This window comes from Antedon mediterranea, chromosome 10 (genome assembly GCF_964355755.1).
Source record: "Antedon mediterranea chromosome 10, ecAntMedi1.1, whole genome shotgun sequence".
NCBI classification, from domain to species: Eukaryota; Metazoa; Echinodermata; class Crinoidea; order Comatulida; family Antedonidae; genus Antedon; species Antedon mediterranea.
The window spans coordinates 1,725,908-1,753,621 of record NC_092679.1 but is presented as its reverse complement, the minus strand read 5'-3'; the positions used below and the strand labels follow the sequence as shown (position 1 = coordinate 1,753,621).

At 36.2% G+C, this 27,714-nt stretch overlaps 2 protein-coding genes across 2 annotated transcripts; one reads left to right on the top strand and one right to left on the bottom strand.

The window, feature by feature from the left end:
- Positions 1-552: 552 nt before the first annotated feature.
- Positions 553-18,779, top strand: LOC140060894 (uncharacterized). Its single transcript, XM_072107259.1, has 16 exons — positions 553-646; positions 769-960; positions 8,020-8,180; positions 9,578-9,722; positions 10,297-10,548; positions 10,778-10,993; positions 11,156-11,365; positions 11,477-11,713; positions 12,037-12,212; positions 12,350-12,533; positions 12,859-13,068; positions 13,998-14,207; positions 14,753-15,118; positions 15,749-16,075; positions 16,471-16,661; positions 16,908-18,779. Exons 1-16 carry the CDS (start codon positions 568-570, stop codon positions 17,082-17,084), a joined length of 3,333 nt encoding a protein of 1,110 aa, XP_071963360.1. The 5' UTR covers positions 553-567; the 3' UTR covers positions 17,085-18,779.
- Positions 18,780-18,877: 98 nt separating this feature from the next.
- On the bottom strand, positions 18,878-27,602 carry LOC140060897 (solute carrier organic anion transporter family member 4A1-like). The gene is made up of 11 exons (XM_072107264.1): positions 27,325-27,602; positions 26,387-26,561; positions 25,320-25,496; positions 24,330-24,626; positions 23,542-23,641; positions 23,203-23,327; positions 22,542-22,811; positions 21,520-21,724; positions 20,999-21,131; positions 20,066-20,247; positions 18,878-19,735 (listed from the first exon to the last, which is right to left on the bottom strand). Exons 2-11 carry the CDS (start codon positions 26,550-26,552, stop codon positions 19,390-19,392), a joined length of 2,001 nt encoding a protein of 666 aa, XP_071963365.1. The 5' UTR covers positions 26,553-26,561; positions 27,325-27,602; the 3' UTR covers positions 18,878-19,389.
- Positions 27,603-27,714: the final 112 nt, after the last annotated feature.

Below are 27,714 nucleotides of genomic sequence, written 5' to 3'. Positions count from 1 at the left end.
CCTATACATGTAAAATTCATTTAAATACACTACTGCGTATACGGGTACGGAGGCAGACAAGGTCTGTCTACACTATCAAACTAGTTTGACAAAAAAGTGTGATGTGCCCATATATGGTAGTGATATGACTTCATCGTGTCCATATATGGGAACATCACATTTTTTTTGTCACATAAAGTTTGATAGTGTAGACAAAGTTTAACGTTTGTACAGTACTTCTAAACTTCTACTTCTAAATGATATAAATTTAGAAGGAACATTTATCCTATCTATTACAATGCGTACAATGGTAGGCAACTGAGTGAGAGGAAAACGGCAACCATCTATTCAGAATTTTAAAACTTCATTCAAACCTTTTCACACAAAACAATTCATCATTTAATTCATCTTTTGTTTTATCAAGTGACTTTGATGGTTACCGACTATTTCTCACCTGGCGCATATACCAATCATGTTGACTCAGTTGGAGATATTTCGACACATGGCACGAATGAATGAGACTGAACGAGTACCTAATGAAAGCCTAACCGATACGCACAGGTTTGTGATTGGTTAGAAAATGGTCACATGATATTGGATCAACAGAAGTTGCTCCTGAGTGGCCGATTTCTCCAAAGCTCCGTCATTAAGACGTGGAACAATCGAAGTAAGTAACTTTCCGTCGTCTGCGAATTTCAGAACAAATAAAAAAAAACATGTATCGTTTGCTCAGCTTCATTTTGGCGGGTTTTATTATTTTAATATGCGGGGAATTATGTTATACTTCAGATGTCTGCCCAGCAGAATATTATACTTGCAATTGGATGTGTCCTAGCATGCCCGACAATTGTGCCCATGCGATGGAAGATCCGTGTGGATGTTGTAACATTTGTGCTAGGCAAGCGGGAGAGTCATGCATCGTTCCCCATCAGGCCTGTGATGCTGAATTTGGGCTAGCTTGTATAAATTCAACTTGTAGTGGTAAGTAAAACTAAAGAAAATAAACCATAGGTAATGTAGGCCTACTTCCACAATCCAACTTGCATCTGGCGACGCTCGGTGCAAATAGATATTTCAGGTTGTTTTTGTGGAAGATAATATTATTGATTATTGTTAACTTCTCTTTTTGTTTTGTATGTTTTGTATTTATGGATGTACTATATACGGAATTAAAGGAAATAAATGAATAATACTTAATACTAATAGGCTGTACGCTACAATTAATGTAATAACATCAACATCGGTGGTGGTATAGCTTACTTCCTGTAAAAACTTCTATAGCAAGCCTAGTAGATCATGATTCACAAACAAATCAACAAAGCAATGTAATAAAGTTCATTCAAGGATAATGCGAAATACACAAAAAATGAAAAGAAAGGGTGAACCTTTAGAAGATATTAAACTCAGTTGTATATATATTACAGGTGTTAAAATAAATCATTTTCTGATTCCTCTAGACAGCAGACATACCGCATAATAGACAAAATGAGAAAAGCAAGTATATCCATCACAAAATCAATGACAAACAAACTCACAAATAATAATAATAATTGTATACTACAGTATTACTATTTAAAGCGATTCATAAATTTCTTTACTTTTTTTTGTTTATTTCGCTGACGTCATATATTTCTCACGGTTCAGTAAGGTTATACAAACATCAGTGATTGATTGAAATAGTTCGAATGTACTAAGTCAATCAGTTTCTTCTGGTTACCTCCCATTGATCGTTACCATAGTAACATTATTGGAAAGCTCTCCCATGCCGTCATCGCCATCTTGGAGCTGTGATTATAATGGCGCATGTAGCCTACCCTGTACTGTACTGGTTTGTGATGGATATCTTGGGTTTTAGTAAAATCAAACGCAACACAGTATCGACCTAAACAGGTTTCAGTACACTGTATATTTACGACGTTACAAAAACGTGCCATAATAAAAATTCAAATTCAAATGTGCACGATATGTCAAAGGTCACTTATTTATACACACATCATTCGCTTACGCATTTGTTTTAATGAGTACAGAGCGAGTTATGTAACTTTTATCTATGAAGTTATCAAAATGTGTTCATTGTTTGTTTGGCTTGTAATCGACCTGCAGTTAAACCTTATTAAAGTTGCTAAAAACCGATCAACTGAAACTGTATACGTTTGTGAATAACAATACAGTACTAAAATGCTAGGAATCTATAGCAGATTTGACAACGTATCATTATTGTTTTTACAAGTCCTATTAAAATCACTCAAATTCTTAGCCATCGAGTGTGGCAGCAGCAATAATAATACTACAATTCACTGTTTAAAAGTTAGGACATGTCGGATAAACAAATAACACAATGTAAAATAATCAACTTACTACAGTGATAGATTTCAACCAGGCAGACGTTTTCTTCTTATTTTGACATTGCTGAAAAATTTATGAAAAACGCACTGCTTGAGAACAGGTGAAGAATGAAATTTCACTTCATAAGAAATAGACACCTCTTGAATGTCAATAGAAATACCAACATTTAGGACTAAAGAAACCAACAAAATACGGCAAACAGATACATAATAATATATTATATTGTACCGTATTTATCTTCTCTAGTCTTCTCTCTCTTTGGTCATATTTGTGGTTTTTAAGTTTGTAAATATCGTGGAATTTGTATTATTTATTAAAATTAATTTAACTCGACAAAACTATTTAAAAAAAAATATTAGTATGCCTATTTAGCCTAATGAAGAAAGAACAATTAATACTGTTTCGTCAAAAAGTCGAGCGGCGTTTTTTGTAAGAAATATTTCTTGTCTATATTGTTACAATGTTGCGGGCCTAAAATACAAATGGGAATACAAATATGTCGGAATATCATAAATATAGAGTGGAATTTTTGGGTAGACATCCCGGTGTGATGGGGTTATCTCTCTAATTTCATTTTCTTTGCTATGCACGACAATTTCTCTTCATTTATATAACACAGATCTTTACGGCACAACCACATCGTTTTTTTTCAAATATGTGTTGGTAACTTCTGAAGTTCAAAATTCAACACATTCCTATAATTGACAAAATATGTTGAGGGTTTCTTTTTGTTCTGAGCACAGACGACTGTTATAAGTGCACAGCAAGAGAGGATATTTACAAGAAGAATGAAATCCAAGTTTGCAAAGAAATATTTGTATTAAATGGCAACCAACGAGTTGCACAAAGCGCATGCTCACTCACTTCAGTTTCCGGTTTTATCATCATACTAAATTACTCCTTAAAATTCATATCAATTTGTTTTTACGTCATCAAATTGTCGAACTTTTAGCCCTCCCTGACCCTATCACAGGCAGGTTTTGTCAACTCTTTCCCATTTCTCTTAATATCTATTCTTTATTTCTTAATTTCGTAACTTGTTATCCCGTCTCATTTATGTGGCCATGGTGAACACCTGCCTACATTAACTTTGATCTTAATAAAGACAAAAAGCTAGTAATCTCTTATATCACGACAAACGATATATCGACGCCCTTTAAGTTCCAATGCATGTAAACAATAGGATCTTCCCTATTAAAGTTCCGAAATAATAGCCGTTGATGTTTCAATACAGTCGTATCCTTACGGTGATTGTCCATGGATCAAATGTCAACTTTTCGGGAAACTGACTCCTGTAACTCAGTTTGAAATTTGTGACGTTATACAGTACCTATGGACGGACAGTATGACGAGATCCGGTGTATAGTAAATGATCAATTTCTTTAGAATGGAGAGATATCCCAAGGGCGTATACGAGAAAGCCCATGGATATATACGAGAAAGCCCATGCGTCTATAGGATAAATAACAGTCATGCCATAGATGTCGAATTTTGTATGCATATTGTTCCGAAATAATATTGAATAGCCTATTGCAATCGAATAGTTATGTCGGTATAATCTACCTCATAGTTATTGTACAAAAAATATGTTGCATAATGTGCCAAATACTTGATATCGTTCATGATATTTCATTTGTACATTTCATTCGATGTTATCCTGTCGATAAACGTTTCAAATACCACATATTACTTTTTATTGTTTTACAAAATGTCTCATATTAGCAAGGGAATACAAATGACGTTGCCGAATGCTTTAGGCCTAGTTTCAAATGAAGTATTTAGGGGGAATGTTGTTCCTGATATCGCTATCGAGCTGGTTACACGCAATGTTTTAAAGGTGATCTGCTACCGGAATAACATGCTTCATCGCGATGACGTTTTATTACGCGCATATCAATTTTAATACGCATACGCATTGAATTATAACCAATACGCATCGATCATATCAGGATGTTTACATTTCTAATAATATTAACGAGATGACAATAACATTACGTAACAATTGGATAACGTCTCTTTAACAGACAAGTTTCTCGAACGAGAGGGCATCGAGTTTATGTAAGCGATATTCCGTTCCAACACTGCGTTGTGCGCTGGTATTTCTTGAGGCAAATCTGCGACGAGTGAATGAAACGAACACCGTGGCCTTTCTGTTGTTGATCTGTCGTTTCCGAGACAAGTCACATATTTCGCGTTACTCGCTCGTTACAGGTAATTGCGATTGAACGAACAGTAGGCAAATGTTCATGATGCGTAATTGATGGTCTTCATACCGACATTTTTTATCAAAATAAATGCAGGTGTCAAGAAATGATGACCGGTTTATCGTGCGACAACCAACTCTAATCTGTCTGCGCTAAGCAGAACATTTAATTTAAAGTTATACGTATTGAAATCAGACCTATAAACAACATTCAACGTTTGCAATTTTAATTAATTTAAAAATAGCCATTAAAATATAAAGTAATCTAGGCCTGATTCAATGCGATAATTCGATCCTCCTCCGCCTCTAGAATTACGTCATTTAACCCGCTACAATCCCCTCCCATTAAATCCATGTGTGGCCGTAATCACGATTCCCACCTAGGCTTCACCCTTACACAATTCTCCTATGTGAATAAAACACAAGACAAATACTTACATAATAAGAAATATAATTATGTAGGCCCTTGTTAAAGTGATATATTTAGTATTGAGGAGAACATGACACAATATGTGCAATTCGTGACATGGTTGTCACGTATCCAAAAATGTGTCCGAAATTAAAGATCTGGTTTTGTTAAAACATATTATGGTCAGCAGGTCATGGGATACACACACATTGATTCGAAACCCAAATCAAAATTGTTCAAAATACAGGTACACCTTGTACTGTGGAATGTAGGGTAAATATAAAATGGCTTTGCAGTACACTGTCATTCATAAAATACCTCCACGAAATAAATATACTGTAAACATAGGCAACTTTGAAATTCTTTTACATCTTTGAGAAATAAACATTTCATTTCATAAGAATCGGCCCATTATTATTGCCAAAGTTCAATGTTATTATTTTCTCAGGCAATGGCTGTAGACCTACATTGTCGGCATTTTCACACGTTTAGTTTGGCAAACTATTAAGCCTACTTGTTACTTGTACTCTTACAGATTCTACCTTTGCATTTTAATTGCTACCTATAACTATAGTTCCTAGTTTTGGATATATTATACAGTATAGCATTCGTTTTCTGTTTTACAATGCTATGTTTTGATCGACTCTGCCGACCACTGAGCCTTTACATGTCAATTCGCTGCCGTCGAAAACTGCCGTACGGGAAAAAATCGCTCCCTGCCGCCGACGAATCTCTCTTCACTGCCATTCCTCCTCCGGGAGAGTCACACATTTATAAACGTACTTTCTAAATCTCATTATGCGTAGGCCTACTGTAAACACTACCGACACGTAACTAGAAAACGTGACCTTGTTTGTTTAATTAAAAATAATATATTACTGAAAAATAGAAAAAGAGGAAAGGCGTACTTTTGGGTTAATTTTTAGACAATAAAAAACGCGCGCGTGAGACGTAACATGTTATATTCGAGTAAGGTGCACTTCTGCCCGACAACCACCACCTGGCCTAAACATGTCTTACATAGTTGGTGTTGACTTTTTTGACCTCATTTGAAGAATTTCTTGTAACTTTATATCAACATCCGATTACTTGCCAAGAACTGGATTAATAACATTCATCATTGTGCTTATTATTAACATTAAGGAACTATATGTTTCAATTTGATTTCCTGATAGGGCCTACAAATTGTATATATGAACTATAATACACACGCCATATGAATGTGCGTACAATACAGCGTGTTACTATTTATAGACAACGTCAAAGTGGAGGTAGGTGATCAGGGGATGAGTCAATAATTTCAACCCCGATTTCAACGCAAATATAATGTTGTAGGCCTACGTATGCCAGTTGAAGCAGAAGCAACGTTCAACTACAGAGGATCTGCTTAAATTATAACGAATACATGAGTTCTGAAGCAGGACACATATAATCTACAAATTAAGTTTGTCCTTTAAAACAGTGGGTGATTATCTATACTATTTATCAAAATTACTGTTTATTTATTTATTTATTTATTACATTCTTTTGATCGATAGTATATTAAGTTATCATTGTAATAAACTGTTTTTTTCAGTAAAATATTCAGCAAAACCCATGTGTTGGTATATAAACACAACCCATATTAATTTTACTTCATACAAATGGGAACCGCGGTCCCCGCATGTTGGGTCTGGTTAAATATCCGTGATTATAAAGTTATTTTTATACAAAAAATAAGGTGTATATATGCTACCTACGTGGAGGGCATTGTAGTATAGTATGCGAAGGAATTGAAGTTACCTTGGAAAAATATCAATAGAATTCGTCAATTTTGAATTATTTCTATATTTAAACACAAACGACCCCCAAAAGACGATATAGATATGATTTGCTGGTGGAATCTCGCTTCAGCCAAATTCCTAGCCAGTCCTGGAATATTGAAAGAATAGCAGCCTACCCGTTTCCCATATAGAATGGCTAGCAACCCGCTGAGTCAGTTATTTTGTACAGGTCTCGGTGTGACATTGCTGGGCTAGCTTGTCATGGATGCCCTGCTCCTCTGAAACATTTTTTACGACCCACCCAATATAGTTATGTTAGAAATGTTCGCCCAAAAACAAATTAATATTATACATCTTATAATGCAAAGTATATTATAACAATATAGGCCTAGTGACTTGTTTCAATTGCTTTGCATCTAAAATGGTGCCAAATATTCTACGAAACTTTTAGTTAGAATATTGAAACATACTTTCTTCTTTTAATGTGTACAATAGGCCCCGTTGGTTCACATGTAGGCGTACGCTTTTTCTTATTGGGCTAGTGGGCTTATGTAGAACATCTTATGTTGTTTTGAACTGGTTTTTCTTGGGACTTGTACGATTAGGCCAAGAATACAATATATCGCAAAATAAGTATATTCGATCTCTCTAAGCTCACTAGACCAACATACAAAGACCTCTGTAGTATAAAATGAGCAAATTATCTGGGATTCCATAACAATTTGCTATATATATCTGCACATTCCTTCACTGTTAACATATCACATAGTCATGTTAAGCGGAGGTTCCAAAACAGTATGCAAGAAGGTAATATATCAACTATGCCAGCATTGTTTACATACTTTTAAGATTGCCGAAAGTCTAAATGTACAGTTTTGGCAAAGAATGTTTTTTAGAACAATGTTCAATTTAAAACATCCTTCATTTTCCACAAAAAGAAATGTAAATTTACATTTATACATTGCTTATTATCTTATTTTAAATTATAATCTCTCAATCCGCGTGGCGCAGTGCGTTTGACGCTGGATTACCGATCTTGATGTCGTGGTTCGAATCGAACCCTATCCGCATTGCTTGTATCCTTAAGCATTTTACCTACATTTGCCTCTCCCACCCAGGTGTATAAATGAGAACCCGGTTACATCAATATTATAATCCGAATGGTCAGCAGAATACGTAACGGTCAGCAGAATACGTAACGGTCAGCACACTGTCCTCAATCTCATTCGACCACTCCTAACAATAACGAACCTCAATTTTTGTTCATTATCCCATTTTACTGTCGTTATTTCAGATGTATTCATTGTTTTGTTTTGCAGGTAAATACAACCTTCAGGTAATTAGCGGAACAGCGACCTCTATTAATTTACGATGGGATAACTTTAAGCCAAAGAATTCTAATGCATATTATTTAGTTTACTACACTGAAGGTAAAGAAGCATATAAAAAAGAAATGTCAAATTGGATTGGTCAAGTAAAAGTACGTATAACAGTTTTATCCAATTAAAATACATAAGTTTGGTTTTATGGATCTTAATTCATTAAGATGTGGAAATGATATAGATTTTTCTAAACATTATTAAATGCGAGACATTCGGGACACTTACAACGTAAGGCCTATACATAGTATTTCGAAATTATTTTTAAATATAAAAAGTGTATAGACGACGATGTATCCTTCCTTACCTGTTGATGTGACTGCATCCGAACGGAATTCTTGAGCTGCCGTTCATAATTTGATTTTATATTCTCCTTGACACCCACTGGTCCTCCTAGACAAGCAGAAATTGAATTCAATATATTATATTATGTACGTTAGCCTAGACACTGCTGCGGTTTAAAATTCATTTTAAAATGTAACTTTATGGTGCCATGAACTCAGTTACATTTCTATTCAGATTAGTTTTAAGATATAGATTCAAACGCAAAAATACAAATAAATTTCTGCATTTTGTCGGTATGGGGCTTAGTTAGGTGGGGAGGGGCGGATTGGTCATATGGATACAAACGAAACGAAACGTTCAAAATCATTTTGTTCCAGTCTCTGAAATACAAAACATTCTGAAGCTCCGTCTACAGTCAAACTTTACGTGACAACAAATATCATGTGCCCATATATAGACATGATGCTGTCATATCACTACCATATTTGGGCATATCACTAGCATATTTGGGCATGTCACTACCATATTTGGGCACATCACACATTTTTGTCAAACTAGTTTGATAGTTTTGACAGAGCTTTAATAGAAGTATATACACAATTCTTGAAGTATTGACAAGGCCAAACATGTTCATTCTTCATACATCTTCCAGAGACAAAAAATAAAAAAAAACCCATATTTCTCATTAAATAATTCTTTATAAGCAATGAATTATTATTGATGAGAATAAAAAAACTTCTATATTTAGGTTAGTTTCCATAAAATATGTGCTTAGATGGCATAACAATCGATCGTGGGTACCACGCTGAGGAGCGTGTTGTCATTGCCAAATATGCTCTATTTATAGACATAACGAATACTTTCTCTCATCTCAGTTATTCATATTCGTAATTATACCAGTAACCCAGCAGAGATGTAACTACGTAAAGTAAATAAACTATTTTTACCGAGAGGTCATAAGCTTAGCATATGTTCAAGTAGTTGAGGTATGCTCGTCACCTGGCCACCACCTGTCCGAACCAACGTTCTCTATAATTTTAACCTATCTGAGAAAATATTATATATATCGACACTTTTTTGGTACAAAACGAAGAAAGTATAAATTTAGATAACTAAGAATGAATCAATCTTTTGCAGTAACTTACTAATTTGTTTTTAAATTAGAAAAATATTTTCGAAATGTTCATATTGCTTAAAATTTTTTTTTTTTTAGGTTAAGAAAGGTACTTATGTGTCCGTAAAAGGGCTGAAGACTGATGAGGTATATTTCTTCAAAGTTACGTATCGTAGAGAAAAAGGTGACGTAGTGTTGGAAGGACCGTCAACGGAAATAGCTGCACATAGAGCGGGCGCTCCGGGTAAGTTACCACTCGCATCTGAATGTATTGTTAAACGGAGAATGTTTGATACAAAATTACATTGTCGAATATTTGCGTAAAAAGTGTTAATATTATACGTATCCACGGATACCAAACAACTAATGTTATTGTAGGCCTAATTCCAAATAATTTATTGGAAAATTCAATTTAGTTTGAGCGACTGACATTAATATGAAATTAAGATTTTGAACGATCTTAGAAACATGTAACAATAATGATTATAATGCCATTTTATTTGAAAGGAATAGTGGTAAAGTTAAATAAAAAATGCCACAACAATGTATAGGTGTTCCTATTTTATCCTATATGCTTTTATTCAATTGACATTCGAATGAACCAAGTTATTGAGATAAATATGACGAAATTAAAATTTTGCAACAATTTAAAGCTTTCCGATAGTCAAGATAACTATGATCTTATTTAACGAGAAAATTAAGCATAAATATACTAGCATTCTATTATTTCTCGGGGTAGAATGTTTAATTAGCATTTATTTATGAGTAAGCCATTTTTAGATGCAGTGGGTGTTGATAGCTTGACTTTAATTTTACAGCACCACTGGGAGGTTGTGAGCACAACGATAAACATTACGATGAAGGTAGAACAATAAAGCAGAGTTGTGACGCCGTCTGTGATTGTCTGCTAGGCTCTTGGCTGTGTAGGCCTAGAGCCTGCCCTCCAACCCCTGATTTGGTACTGGATAGCTCTAAGAGTTGCTATGAAGCACCTCACCCAGACGACCCGGAGTGCTGTGTTATTATTGTGTGTGAAGGTGGTGGAGATGAAGTCATAGAGGCGGAACCACGTAAGATACCACACATTATCATTTCATATATTGCACCTATAAATACAGTAGGCCGTGTCGAAACAGACCTATAAATTTACATATTTGTGTCCTGGTATTAAACATAACTACAAAATACCATTGCCACGTGTTTCTACAATGAGAAATCATGGGAGACACTTCTTAACCATTTAAAGTACAACGATCATTATAAATACAAATGTTAACACCCTTCAATTTCATATCCCAGTTAATTGCAACCGAGATGGTTTTCACCATAAACACGGTCAAACGTACTACTACGATTGTGACGAAGTCTGCTATTGTGATGATGGACAAGAAACATGCACTCCAAGATGCCTAGATCCAGGGACCATGTTACCAGACCCAGAGACATGCCCCAGTCCGAAACTAAATGACCCACCGGAAGGTGAATGCTGTCCTTACTGGTCATGCCCTCCACCACGTAAGTAAACCAATCATTGCAATGATCTGCAATGAAGCTTGCTTCCCGGCCAATTTACGTTAGATGACGGATTGACACACTGACCGACTGACAGATAGACATGACACCGATAACATTCGTCTTTAGGGGTCATTTTCTAGATTCTTCGTGTTCTCTTTTTAGCTGGTTATTGTGAGATGAATGGAAATGCTTACGCAGAAGAAGAGTTCTTTGATGTGGATTGCTCAATGCGGTGTCAGTGTATGAGCGGCTACATCACATGTTACCCACGCTGCTCACATACTGTTAGGCACCCGACTGCCGATTGTCCTAACCCGAAGAAAGTCAGAATTCCCGGCGAATGTTGTATGCAATGGGAATGCGTGGATGTGGGTAAGACATTCCATGCATTGTGTATGGTGCACATAAACAGCATTAAATACGTACCAGAAATGTTTCTGTTTAAAGTAGGTATACAAAATGAATCTATACCTCTCGTTTCAGAACCTAAAACATGTACCTATCCAGGCTTAACTGGTACCATAACACTAACTGACGGTGAATGGATCGATGAAGGCTGCGATAGCCGTTGTCATTGTACCACTGGTGAAGTAACGTGTATGCCCTTGTGTGATAAACTCGAAAAGCCGATTCCTACACCACTTTGTCCAGCACCAGTCATCGCTAAGGTGAAAGACACTGATTGTTGTCAAGTCGTTGCTTGTAATGATCCAGATATACGTAAGTTTGTTATTAAATATTGATGGGAAATCCTTGTAATTTTATTTCCCAGCATGCATCATGTAAGCTCTACAATAACTTTCAAACTCGAGCAGAAGTTCAGACCATTTGACTGCAAAAACATATTTGCACTTTACACTCTACACACTTTAGTTTTCAAACTCCGAGTTTACTAGTAAACTTTTGTAATAGTCTTGCTAAAAGAGGTATTAATATTTATTTACAATGTTTTTACTGTACGTTTTACTGTTTGTTTCAACCCATAGTACCGAGACATTACGATCAAAAGCCATCACATGAATATATGTTTATTTAAATTTCAGCTAGTCCAAACGCCGTACAAGACGTAACAGTTTACGCAATTAATTCGTCAGCCATAACAATAGGATTCGCTCCGCCGACAAATTCGGAACTTCGCGATATTTTAGATGGGTACCACATCTATTATACTAACCAATCTGAAACGGATGATTTTAAGAATTGGTTAATATACCGACAGGTAGGTCTACTTATAAGCATGTACAAAGTTATGTTAATAACAAGATTTATCATAATAAGATTTTGTCTATATTGGGAACATGTTTGATTCAGAAAAAATGTCATAACCATCAACCAAACTATTGGTTTATTTCAAAGGATGCTGCTCCTCCAGGTCTCCGACTCGTCGGTCACACAATCGTACAAATCAGCGAACTGCGACGTCAGACAACGTATTACATACGGATCCGTGTTACTATACCACCAGAAAGTGTCGAGACTCAATGGCATAACACGCTGCCAGCAACCGACACGATTGTCATCCGAACCAATGAAAAACAACGTAAGTAAATGTGACATTGGTTCAATCCCAGTGGGACACAACAACGGTAGTGAAACGCAAGCACGTTGACCAATCACAAACGACAATTCGGGTGATCCATCGCGTCGTGATTGGTCAAATTCATTCGGCTCACTAATTGCGTCACTGCGTTGCGTCCCAGTGTGAACCAAACTTTAGTACGTGTTTACGTCAACCGTATTAGTTTACGGATATTCAGCTACAGAAATTAAATATTATAAATACGTAATGCTGTACTGGAAAATGATAAAATAGATAACAAATGATACAAGGTGATATTCTTATTTCTACTATGTTATTATTACAGCTCAACCATGTCACTACAAAGGAAAAATCTACGAACATAACAAGACATTTGACATTGGATGCGAGTCGACGTGTGAATGCAAGTTTGGCCAGACGGTGTGTAGATCCCGCTGTCAGAAGGTTGACTTACAGCCGTCCGAAGATTGTCCCCACCCTGTCCAGCAAACAGAGGCGGGCCAATGTTGCCCAACATGGGTGTGCCTTCCAAAACGTAGGTTATACTTTCTCTTTACTTGCCCCAACCATTGCCCAACGTTGGTGTGCCTTCCTAAACGTAGGTGATACTTTCTCTTTACTTGCCCCAACCATTGCCCAACGTAGGTGTGCCTTCCTAAACGTAGTTGATACTTTCTATTTACTTGCCCCAACCATTGCCCAACGTGGGTGTGCCTTCCTAAACGTAGGTGATACTTTCTCTTTACTTGCCCCAACCATTGCCCAACGTAGGTGTGCCTTCCTAAACGTAGTTGATACTTTCTATTTACTTGCCCCAACCATTGCCCAACGTGGGTGTGCCTTTCTAAACGTAGGTGAGACTTTCTCTTTACTTGCCCCAACCATTGCTCAACGTGGGTGTGCCTTCCTAAACGTAGGTGATACTTTCTTTTTACTTGCCCCAACCATTGCTCAACGTGGGTGTGCCTTCCTAAACGTAGGTGATACTTTCTCTTTACTTGCCCCAATCATTGCCCAACGTGGGTGTGCCTTCCTAAACGTAGGTGATACTTTCTCTTTACTTGTCCCAACCATTGCCCAACGTGTGTGCGCCTTCCTAAACGTAGTTGATACTTTCTCTTTACCTGCCCCAACCATTGCCCAACGTGGGTGTGCCTTGCTAAACGTAGGTGATACTTTCTCTTTACCTGCCCCAACCGTTGCCCAACGTAGGTGTGCCTTCCTAAACGTAGGTGATACTTTCTCTTTACCTGCCCCAACCATTGCCCAACGTAGGTGTGCCTTCCTAAACGTAGGTGATACTCTCTCTTTACCTGCCCCAACCATTGCCCAACGTGGGTGTGCCTTCCTCCTAAACGTAGGTGATACTTTCTCTTTACTTGGCCATATACTATAGATTGATTATATAACTGAATATGTAAACATAATATAGTAAACTACCGTGTATTATTCTATACTATACAGGTGGTGATTGTAGGCAAAACGGCACAATTTATGAAGACGGAATGGAATGGCGTTACGGATGTGACGTACGCTGCGTGTGCAATAGTGGTCAGGTCAAATGTCGCAATATGTGCATGAATGCAACGCAAAAAGCACCGGGTTACGATTGCAAATATCCTGTACGAATAAGTGTTCCTGATACGTGTTGTAAAGAATGGGTTTGTTATGAAGGTAATATATTTTGGTTTGTGTACAACGCAATCACAACGCAAGTAATTCGACCAATCAGAAACGACAGATCGGAATCGTGTTTGTGATTTGTTACTTGCGTTGTGTATACATCCTTACGTTTCGCTTCTGTTTCACGTACCTCATAGGTGACATGCTAATTTGCTATTTTGCTGTTTTATTTATGAATATCACAAATGATTGTAGGTTATTAACTAAATCTCTGTCTACACAATCAAACTAGTTTGACAAAAAAGTGTGATGTGCCCAAATATGGTATTGAAGTTTAAATATGGTAGTGATATGACATTATCATGTCCATATATGGGAACATCACAATTTTGTCACATTTAAGTTTCATAGTGTAGACAGCTTAAAGCTCAGGTACAGGCATGAATTTTAAATTTAATATCTGGTTAATTGTACCTAAATAAAATATTTGTAACAGAAATCAAGACGAAAAAACATGAATTTCCCTTATTATAATCATCGTTTGGAAAAATTGTAAAATTTATTAAAATTAAATTTGTGTTTTTGTTTCTTTGTAGAAAAACCGCCAACACACATGCCACTTCCGTCTCTACCTTTACCACTATCCAGCTTCATTATTGAGATAGACGCGCACGATATAAGCGCTACGAAAGCAGTGATTACGTGGCCGATGCTGACGGATTTGCAACGCCAATTCATCTCGTTATTCCGCCTAAAGTACCGCGAATTAGGTTATGACGTCAGAATGTGGAATAGTTCAATAGAGTTCAGACCCGAGTTGACCAAGTACATTTTGGTGAATTTGAAGCCGTCTAGGAGCTATATTGTACAGTTGGTGGTCATTTTAGGTGAGGTACATGAACCGGGAATCGCACTTGAACTACAGACGAACAAAGTCGAAATCGATACACTTTGGGTTCCAGGTAAAGCACGGGAGTTTACGAACTGTTTAATTTATTACAACTATTTATAGTGTACTTTTTGAGGCTTATAAAGTAGTAGGATAATTTACAACGTACGTAGGCCAAAAACGAAAGTACGGTATAGAGTTTCACCACGGGTCATTAAAACTTTATTTTGAACTCATAAATATTGATGTTTATAACGTACGTGATCTTAAAATATCTCTTTTGACACATCAATGAAAAAGCATGCCGTCTCGAATAAATGATAAAATAATCAAAAAAATAAACAGTCTAACAAATTTGATAGTAATTAGCAGCATCATGTCCGCCTACGATTTTAGGAATGCAATTTGTTTAGTCTAAATGCTAGTACACCTGGAATGCAACCAGTAACAAAATACGCCTACTTCAAAGAACATGCTTTGTAGCTAAAGCAATGACGTACACGTGACGTAATCTGTCAGATCATCCAAACTGACTGTGATTCGTTTAATAGCGCGCTTCGCGTACGTCGTTGCGATGACATCCATCCTCATGGATGGGTGGAGTTTCGGGACGGAATTGAAGTCACGTGGTTAAAATGATGTGCACAAATATAAAAATAACTTTTTTTGTGAATTAATTTGAAGTTTTTGTTTGCTTTACCAGCCGATCCGTATCCAGGGGAACCCATCGACATAAACGCGCTATCAATAGATACAAACAGCATTACATTAAAATGGGAATCCTTACCACAAGCTATCAACGTTGACCTTATTGGATGGCGACTAACATACGGTAAAGAAGAAGAACCAAACAAGATAAAAAGCAAAAGGGTGGAGAAGTCTTCGTTATCGTACGTTCTACGCAGTCTAACACCCTCACAGACTTACAGAATACAACTCGTAGGCCTGTGGGATAACGGTACTTTAACTCGTGAAGTTCGATCGAAAATTATTGCCGAAAAGACCAAGGATTTAAATGCAACTATGCCAGGTATATAATGTGCTTTACCCCAACAACTAATTTTCACATTGTCTTGTTGTCTGAAGAAAAGCTCCCTGTCTGCGTATACTTATTCGGCCCCAAAATACTCAAGTAAGCAAGGCCTTTACATTGATACGAATGTACCAGCCAGCCTACATCTTTAGTAAAAGCCGTACTTAATTGCAAGACTCTCAATTGTATTTATAAGACTTTAAAAAACATGTATTTCACTAAACAAAAAGCAGCTTAAAATATCATGGATTTGGGCGCCGTAACGCTAAACAAGAACCTTAAAATACATTTTTACTTACTGTAAATGCTTAATTTCCCTGCTGTCTCACGAACAACAAATATTTACAACAACATAGTCAACGTAATATGCAAATTGTTTGTTTTTTTCATAGAAATTCAAAAAGGGTCATCAAAGATAGGGGTCGCTGTTGGTATGGCTGTCTTAGCGGTTATCCTCATTGCAGCTATTGTAGTGCTATACGTAAAAGTAATTCGACCAAAAACAAAACGTCAGTACGATGTATATGTACGAACGACACAAATAAATTACGACAATACATCGACATATGATCAAATTACTAAGGCAAGTGTTGTAGCTGCTGTGTTGTTATTATTAATCTTCATAAATAATAATTTATTTTTTTAACAACGTCTTTATACAGGAGAACACAATCAGGTAAAAGAAAATCTGTGGTCCTGTCTTGAAGTTTAATTTTGTGATATCTAATGAATAAGTCATGGTATCTAATGAATAATTCATGACATCTAATGAATAATTCACGACTTTTTAATCGCGAATTACGTTTTACCTTTCACTGTTATTTTATAGGATATTCGACGAGGTAGCGAAGCTGGGTTACTGGATGTACTTAGACGGGGTAGTGACGGAGCTTTTCTGGACTTACCGAAGGAAGGGGAAGTTGGTTACTACAGTCTGAGAAGAGACAGTGAGGCGACGTTCTTAGCTTCAAGGCGCGGTAGTCAAGACGGGTTACTTGATCTTTAGGGAGAAACATTCAAAATACTGTATATAATTGATTGTAAAAAAACGAGCATTATATTTTTAATGTTTTAATATGATATAAAGATTTTTTTATATTAGATATTTGTTATAATATTGTAGATTCGGTGTGTAATATATTTTTGGATCTTTTATATTTTTCATGCTATGATGTAAAATATCTTAAAATAATAGTAATCGTGCCAAATTATAGGCGATTTTCGTTATCATTCCTGTGCAACCATGGTCCATGGTACAAAGATCCTATGGAACACATTCATATGATGTGTTCATTTTTAAGATTGTTGCGGCTAGACTAAGTATAGTGAATGTAGACATAAGTACATATCCAAGCTTAGTCTTAAATATGCAGTAAATATTATTTTTGCTTGGAATATAGATTGGAATACTTTACTTCATTATCAATAATTATAGGTAAAATAGTTAAATCGTATCGAATATATGCCGAACTAAACAGGCCGGTAACAGTGGCGTAACGGCTGAGAGTTCACTGGCTTATCCCAGGGGCGCCTATGGGGCTAAAAAAGGCTAAAAACGTCCGAGGCCTCCAACTTTGGAAAACCACTTAGGGTTCCAATACCAGGGGCCTCAGGTCTCTACGTTACGCCACTGGTCGGTGAGATGGACTAGGTACGAATCGTCTTTACATTTTATTAATGTGATTGTCCGATTTGTTTTAAATATTTGCCTTGTATTATCGAGATGATCATAAATCATTGGCATTAGCGCAGCACATTCATGGTGTTGATATTAAAACAGGTAATTTATTTATTATTGTCAACCATGTGGCTGGTTCGGAACTAATATTCGTGTTGAGATGTGTATCAAACATTATAACCATAGGCTTAACGTAAAGCCTACATTATATGTTGTGCGATGTTGGTATACTGTGTAGAGCAAGATATACAATATCTGTTTGTGTGATTGTTGTATACAATTTTTACAGGGTAACTGTAGCAGAATAATACAGATCTCCTCCAATCAAAGACATTCTTCTATAGAGTCCTCAAATCAAAGACCTTCTTCTATAGAGTCCTCCAATCAAAGACCTTCTTCTATAGAGTCCTCCAATCAAAGACCTTATTCTAGAGAGTCCTCCAATCAAAGGCATTCTTCTATATAGTCCTCCAATCAAAGACCTCTTCTATTAGAGTCCTCCAATCAAAGACCTTCTTCTTTATAGTCCTCCAATCAAAGACCTCTTCTATTAGAGTCCTCCAATCAAAGACCTTCTTTTATAGAGTCCTCCAATCAAAGACCTCTTCTTTTAGAGTCCTCCAATCAAAGACCTTATTCTAGAGAGTCCTCCAATCAAAGACATTCTTCTATATAGTCCTCCAATCAAAGACCTCTTCTATTAGAGTCCTCCAATCAAAGACCTTCTAATATAGAGTCCTCTAATCAAAGACCTCTATTAGAGTCCTCCAATCAAAGACCTTCTTCTATATAGTCCTCCAATCAAAGACCTCTTCTATTAGAGTCCCTAAAGTACTAGGTACCCATCCAAGATAAACACAACTTGCCATAATAAACCCAGGCCTACACTTATTCTAGGAGACCGACAACACCAAAGACTCAGTTTCCAAAAAATATTAATTTTTAAAAAAAGACTTAAATCAACTTAATCGGTAGATATTTTGGTAGACATTCTTAATGGAAATAAACTATTACTCGAGTTTATCTAACTGTTATATTTTATTTTCTTCAAATGTATATTAATTTTGATAAAATGATTTGCACGTTTGTTTTATTAAAACTTTCTTACAAAAAAAAAACTGTTGACCGAAGATTTTAGTAACTTCGGTAGTTTACAGTAGGCCTATATTACGCAGACAATTTAAGAAATATGCCTGCTATAACCGGGTTATAGACAATTCGCCGAATGCCACTTTGGCCACAGATAATTAGCCGAATGCCACTTCGGTCACCGACAATTAGCACGAATGCCACTTCGGCAACAGACATTTAACTGACAAATATTACACCTCACTCGGTTCTTGTTTTCATTTTAAAACTTTGATACCCGCCCTCAAACTCTACTTCTTTTGGATCTGTGTCTGCATGGGGAGGCTTATTATTTTTAAAGGATTTAGATACAAACAAATACATGAATGCACATAAGGTTTATCGCAAATAGCTTCTACAATGCATGATGGGAAGGGTTTGGGAGCAAACGTCACAACGCGTACGTACGTGATTTGTTGTTTGTACGTACGCGTCGTGACGTTTGCTCCCAAACCCTTCCCATCATGCATTGTAGAAGCTATTTGCGATAAACCTTATTATTAAACTACATTTCATAATTACTGTATATATGAGTGTCTATCTTAGTAAGCATTTCAGATGTCTGTTCCATTTGTCTAGATTCTTTTTTAGTATGTGAAAAATAAGCTAAACCGTAAAGTAAAATAGCAAAAACAGAGAAGCCAACGGTACAAACAACAAACAAGACACCGAGTTGTGGATGATCGTACCTATGACACCGACCACGCGAACCATCGCACGTCCTATTCCATAGTATACAACTAACATCGAACAAACTTCCAATCAAGAACGGGCCGGGTATTGTACCGAGACATCGTATCAATACCCATTGCACTGCTAGGGCGAGAGATCGCTTTTGATGTGGCACGCACCTGAAAACAAAGAGGAATTACTGTATTTATTAGGCCTACTCTATTAAAATGAAACACATTTCGAAGCACATACAGTACTTAAACTAGGACGAGAGATCGCTTTTGATGTGGCACGCACCTGAAAACAAAGAGGAATTACTGTATTTATTAGGCCTACTCTATTAAAATGAAACACATTTCGAAGCACATACAGTACTTAAACTAGGACGAGAGATCGCTTTTGATGTGGGACGCACCTGAAAACAAAGAGGAATTACTGTATTTATTAGGCCTACTCTATTAAAATGAAACACATTAAGTATTATACTTTTAAAAATAAAGATTTTGTACCTGAGAGTAATATTATCAATGGATGGACCAGGCAGGAAAAAACACGTGACCGCCACAGAAAACAGAACGAGAAAAATGTATAGGTTTGTACACGTCATGGTATCACATGCGGCATCTGATGCGGAGCCTAGTTCATCATTATCTTCACTGAACACACACGTACAATTTCCATACGTTTTGGACTGCAAACCAGAAAAGAAAAATAACATGATATTCCGAGTTTATATTTCCAGTTGCACACAACGCAATGACGTAAGCGCAATGAGTACGGCTTGGTTCCCAGAGTTTCCAGGTTCATCGCTTGTGATTGGTCAAATCATTTATGTTGCGATACGTACTTGCGTTGCGTCTCTAGTGGGAACCAAGCTTTATAACTCGCTTGCGTTGCGCTTACGTCATTGTGTTGCGTCATAGTGGGAATCAATCTTAAGTGGGGGGTGGGGAAAGGCTGATCCCATTTTAATAAAATCAGAACACTACATTTAGATGACTACATTCAATTATTCACAACGTTTATTAACCAAGATGAAATTAAAGCTAATTAAAATTTAACGAGGGGATCAGCCATATGGTAGTATTGTATGGACTTATTGGATGGATACTTTTATGAATATATACGAAGGGTGTGGTGCAATACGACGTGAGCCTGGGTCAGTGGTCAATTGACCATTACAATTAACGGTTGGAAAACACCAATCCTGTTAGCAACAACCCTATAAAAGAGTCACTTGGGTAGAGGTTCCCGTTTACGCGGGAAGTAACGGTATGGTGTCCCCTAGGGGTGTCAGACGGAAGGGATTCTGCTGTAATTTTCTTTTAAATTTTTTCGAATTTATATGGTGTTTGATTATTTTTGTAATATCACGAACTTGTATAAAACAATCAATGTTGATTGAACGAGTTGTCTCGTGTCTAAATAAAGTTTATATATACCTCTTCTATATAAACTGTGCATCCGGCGTGGCAAGCATCAAAGTACACACGCCCGTCTGATCCACAGACTGCATTGTATGATGTAACAGAGCAGTGGCATTGTTCGTTACACTGTGCGTTTAATTTAACATCACTGCAATACAAACAAAATGTGGGTCAAAAAGGAAATTACAAAAGGAAAAACACAGGAAATTATTCGCTTATGATACCCATTTTATCAATTAACACATGTCGAAGAAATTTATTCATAAGCCTACCATTTCCAGGCCACGCCAACACAATATAGTATGGTAACTGACTTTTAGACTGCCCACGTCATAAAGAAATAATTGTCTTCTTGAAAAAAAATGTTAGAAAAAACGATTAAGTTACATAGTGCATGCCTACACTATTTTAGAGGCGATTTTTATACGGTGTCATGTGTAGAGTCAAGAAAACCTACAGGCTGTTTCTTGTCTCTAGGGATGTCACCGTAAAATCGTATTATAGTCCTGTGACGAAGAGTATGGAAAAGAACTAACTTGGTAAATGATACGTTGTAGGGTTCAGAAACACCAACCAACGGAGGTTCTGGACACTTGAGGAAAAATGAGAACATGACCACAGACGCTACTGCAGTAGATATTATGATCATCTTTAACATTTTGTAAATGTCCATTTTCCATTTTCGAACGGCCCAACCAGCTGCAAACGTAGACAGCGCACCAAAAGTTGTTCCAAATAAACCTATAACAAGAAAGAAGTTAATATTCATCAACGATTCAACGAAAGTTTATGTTAGATGTTAGTATCAGTGACTAGAAATCATTTTTGGGCTCATATATAAACCATATTAATAAATGTATTAACAGATTTTTGTTTCAAGTAAATGTCTGGAAAATTATCTTCTACCACAACGATTACCTATAATTCGTCAAAGTGAAATATTCAGCTAACAGTACTACCGAAGTGAATTGTTCCGGTATCAGTTGCGGTAAATTCAATTCAATGAAAACTTTATTATCCCCATGGGGAAACTCTGTTGACCTTTGGCCTCAAAATACAGTACATACAAATATAAAATGGATACTGTACATAAAATATATAAATTACGATATAAAAGCCATACAAAATATAAATATAAAATCCTAAAATGTCGATTAAAATACTACAATAAATAAAACTAGCGCATGTCATTTATTATAAAATCGTATTGCAGCAGGGACGAATGAATTGCCATATCTATTTGTTTTAATTTTTCTTTGAAGGAAAAAAAATACCGTACACTGTTAACATCAGGCTGTTCTTCTGATGACTTATCAGCAAATGGCCACGACGAAACTACTGTATATATATTATGTAGTTTAACATCAAGTTCTCACTTGGACCCAACACGACGAGACGTGAGTTACCTACAAAATTAGTAACGGCGCCCCGTATTCACGTTGCGTCCGAGTTACGTCCAAGTGGGAACAGGATTAACTGGTATATAGTGTTAAATATACTTTATTCAATACATTTAATAATATGATTCTACTAGAAATATAATAAACAAAACACACACCCGTTAATGTGGCAGCTGTCCCTGCATTTAGTAGATAGATAACCTCAAGAAACTTGGGCATAAACACAATGATTCCATTCAAGATGATAGCTTGAGAACAGTTACCCAGTGATACAAACAAATACGTCGAGTTTTTCAACAATTGCCAGGTGGCTAATGGCAAATCTTTCCATTTACCAAAGTCGGTTCTTGATACCACAATCGGCTCATCAGTATTTCCATTTGTCATTTGTGACGCTTGCAGTTTTTCCTTAATTTTATCTTCATAACCTGTTAATCAGAAATGAAATAGTTAAACAACATTTCCCTTATGATTTCATACCTTAGTTATTAAAATTGAGCCATGAATAACAAGGAAAAAATTAACCGATAAAAAGCCTGTGGAAACGGGATTTAACTGATTCCACCGAGACAAATTAACCGATAATTATCTCATTCAAATCGCATAATTATCGGATAAATGCGATAATTTTTAACATTTGGCCTGAAGGACAAGTTATTGCGTCGTGATTGGGCATCTGGTTGTTTTGGTAATAACTGATCATGCGCACTTTATTGTTTAAAACAATAACTGATGATTTGGTTTTGTTTGCAGAAACATGCCATTATATAATAACTATAGACTCGAGAACTATATTTTTTCATGATAAAACGTACGTACCTGGCAAATAGGCACGAAAGCAGCTCATTGGAATAGCAGCCAGAAAACTGACAAAAGCGCTAACAACAAATGCTAGCCACCAGGCGCCAATCCATGCATCGTCGTCTTTATCAACGTTAACAGGGCTAGGGAAAGCAAATTAAGTATGGATGAGAGAACGAATATTGTAAAGCAACTGATAATCATCATAACAAATATTTACATTCTCAAAATATGGGTTGTTTACTGTATCAGGGAGAATGATGTAAGGTTCCTGAGTTTCCCATGTCATTTTACTCTTCCCTGATTTTATAGATTAATAATATCTCTGTTTCTAAAAATTATAACTAATGTAATTACCTTCCTTCGGTGATAAAATTGACATATAAAGCATCTAAAATGGCGCCACCAATAATAAATCCAATCGCAGCAGCCAAAATAGCCATCATTAAAAATATTCCTTTGAAAAAAAAACCAATTTAAAACACATTTTTCCGTATTTTATAATTCGGGAAATGTTGTATATTTGCAAACACAAGTGGAGCATAAGTGCTGGTTAAAGCGTGGTTCCCACTAGCGACGCAACGCAAGGACGTAACGCAACGAAAGTGAATTGATCAATCACAAGCGATGGCTTATTCGCTTGTGATTGCTAACTGTCTATAACTTCGCTTGTCATTGGTTTAAAACGCTTGCGTTGCGTTTACGTCCTTCCGTTACGTTCTAGTGGGAACCAAGCTTTAGATCGAGAGGACTACGGTTGGCAGATGTTTTTTGTCTTAAAGGGTAGCTCCAGGTTTCAACTTTCAATTTATTATACAAAACAACCCTTTGCAACAACATTTATAATAACCCCACTTATTTTCCTGCATCGGTGAATGAGAACAAGCGTAAGTGAAGAACTCTTTATTGTTAAGCTCTGTCTATTACTATTAAACTTTATGTGACAAAAAAATGTGCTGTGCCCATATATGGACATAATGATGTCATATCACTACCATATTTAAGCATCATTACCATATTTGGGCAAGAGTCACATATTTGTTGTCAAACTAGTTTGATAGTGTAGACATAGCTTAAAATAGGAAATTCACCAATATGGACTCTATCAAAACAATTATAAAATAAATAATAATGTAATAACATACCTAAGTATTCGCCAACCACCTTATGTTTAACATTTTCATCCAGGTATGCGACGCCGATTGTGTAAATAGGAGTAGCTGCTAGACCCATTGCCAATTGAGCAAGAATAAAAATATATATGTAGTTTGATAAGCTACTACTATCCCCAGCATCGTCCGGGTCACAGAGGTCATCGGTTTCATCAGACGATACGGAGCAAAATGAGCTACTTGAATTAACTGTATCTTGGTAATTGTAGGAAGGGGCGAAGAAATGCGGAGAGGCGAACAGAAGAGATCCGAATCCGTATAAAATTAGACCTGAAATTAGTAACGAATTAAATTCAACAATGTATTTCTAATCAGTGAAATATAACTGGATTTGAACTCGTCACCGTGACGAGTTTGGTTATCCGCGTAAACACACACAAAACGAAAAATGCACGTACGTTGAATTGAGCACGGATAGTTAATTTTTACTGTCATCTATAGAGTTATTTCTAAACAATGAAATCTAAACTAATATTCTGATTACTAATATAATATGATTATTAAAATATTATTTAAATAATAAAAAGTCCTCTCGAGAGATGAAAACGGGAAGAAAAATAGAAAGTAAAAGACGGACAAACATGAACAACAAAACACTATGACTTGGTGGTAAACAAGAGTATTGAATTAGGCTTAATAGAGCTAAACTTTGTGAGTTGAGTTACCACACCCAAATATATATATATATTGATACACCCTACACTCGATGGCACTTATCTGCCATTATTCTAAGCCGTTTTCAATACTCCAATGCACTTAAGAGAAATAACATACGCCTAAGTCTTATCACTAGATTTTTTTTAGATTGTCTTTTTAATGTTAGTCAAACCATTCGACTTTTCGCTTTGTCAGAAAACTACAAGCTCAGGTGGTATAAGTATGAAACGCCATATGTTTCAAAATATTTATTTTTTTACTAATATTAAGTCAAAACTCCGTCTAAAACCTAGACTATCTTCTCACCTGCCGTCAAGGCTTTTCCCTTGTGGCGATTGGAACAGTAGTAACTAACAGGAACAACTCCTAAGCCAGCAGCAACGTCATAGCCTCCTGAAATCAACGCAGCTTGTGAACTTGAAAGATCAAAGCGCCGTTCCAGGGTGGTTATCGAGACATTCACGAATCCATTGGTCACCATATCTGTTGTTAAATATTATTGAAATCATTCATAAAAGTTAAAACGTATATGAATGATCACAGTAATCTAGATTCTTGCAGATTTAATGGTAAAGTTTGGAAATAAAATCAACTGCGAGATTACATTATTTTGAAATGGTTTTTATTTTTAAACTGCATTTATATTTTTTATATTTTTATTTAATGTTATTTATCTAACTGTTAATGCTTTGATTTTCTTGTTCATGTGGTAGCCTATATTATTATTATCATCATAAAATGGTCGCGTATACGCCGGCGTCGGCTTGTAATAAGTCTGGAGTTCATTAGCCTTCGTATTCCCTGAATGCCGGAACTTTCCGGATACAACGTTCCCATTATTTCATACCGGTATACGTATTCCAATTTCCTCGAAAGAAGACATGAGCCCAAAGTTGTCTCCAGATGGTAGGTTATTGTTTACCGCACTGAGTTTAGCCCTTACAGTTTAGCACGGACATTTACTCGCATCTTATAATACTATGGAGTATTTACTCCATGTTATTGTAAAAGAGCAAGTGTTGATAGGTACCGATTATTCGACAAGGACAAGCATGATTGTTGTGTCACGCAAACTAAGACCATTGTTCCGTTATCCCATTCATTTACTAAAACCAGTGACCCACTACATCTGGTTATTATTTCCTTCATCTGTTATTCTGAATCAGAAGATTGTATTACGCTTTGAATTCTGTTATACTACATGGGCCGTTTGAAAGTGAAATAATCACGGATGGATGTGTAAACAAACTTTCTACAAACACTAATTAAACTTTCTTAAACAATAGAATGAACACTCCAATTATATAGGGACAACTTCCTAGTAAAATATTTTAATGTTTCGTATTTGTTAAAGAAAAATTTAAGAAACTTACTTTGTATAAAGACAAATATACAAATTACGAATAGTAGCCACCTGGGCGATGCGAACCTCTGAATATTATCAGGTGTGCAACTTCTCCATCCACATTGGTCCGTCTTAGACGCTTCGTTCGAACTAACGCCACTTGCCTCACTTTCAACTTTGCTGGTGTCGTCCATAACTACCAACTGGCGGGTATAGATTAATAACAGATAATATAAATTATGATATATGAATATTATTTGATTCCGGACGAGCGTCGTGTTGTCATAACATTTCCAACTGAAGCACCGTAACACACTACAGTACTAGTGTTTTGATAACATGTACAGCTCCGACACAAAAGGCATTTAGCGCCACCACCGTTTTAATTCCCGATATCAATCAATCAATTTATTTGGAAATTGCACCTTTACATCGGTGGCACACACAAGAAGTGGTGCATCCATATTGAACACAATTAACATAACATAAAAAGACGGATACGGATAGTTAAGCTAATTTGAATTAAAATTAGTACTATATACTGTAGCAATATTTGTCTGACATGAGTTGATACATTTTAGTTTATATATTTATATACATAAAGAGGAAGTAGTAACAAAAATATTTGTTGATGAGGATATTAAAATTATCATGATAGTTAATATTGAAATGGTTTCCGATAGCTGAAGACCGTCGTTTGTGAGTCGTATTACAATTTTCTTTCCTAAAGCTCTGTCTCTACACAAGTTGACTTTGACAAAAAAAAATTGTGATGTGCCCAAATATGGTAGTGATATGCCCAAATATGATAGTGTTATGACATCATCATGTCTATATATGGGCACATCACATATAGTTCGATAGTGTATAGGGTGTATACAGAGCTTCTTTAAACATATCAATGACGTAGGCCTACCATTAATATGATTTTGATCAAAACACGTTACGGATGCTACAAACACTTACATATTCTTCTTAGCAGTTAGTACACACTTCCCTATGTTGAATTTCCTTAATTATAACTTAAGACAAAGAAATAACTTTCATTTTCACTGCTTCCCATAGTCTCGATAACCTGGAGCGTCGAATAAAAACCAACCAATACAGAAGTAGGTTTTGACTGCCTACATGTGGTTTCAGTTTTTCTCGGATTCTATGGTAAAACTTAACAACAAACAATACGTAGTTTCGCGCATTCCTGTCGTCCCTCTGAGACAAGCTCAGTAACAGGTTCCTTTCTTACATATTCAGTTGGCAACATGTAGGCCCTAGTAGCCTACTGAGAGCCGTTACCAGGATGAGACGAGAAGTACCTCGTCGGAAATTTTAAATGTTTACCACCTATCCAAATTCCCC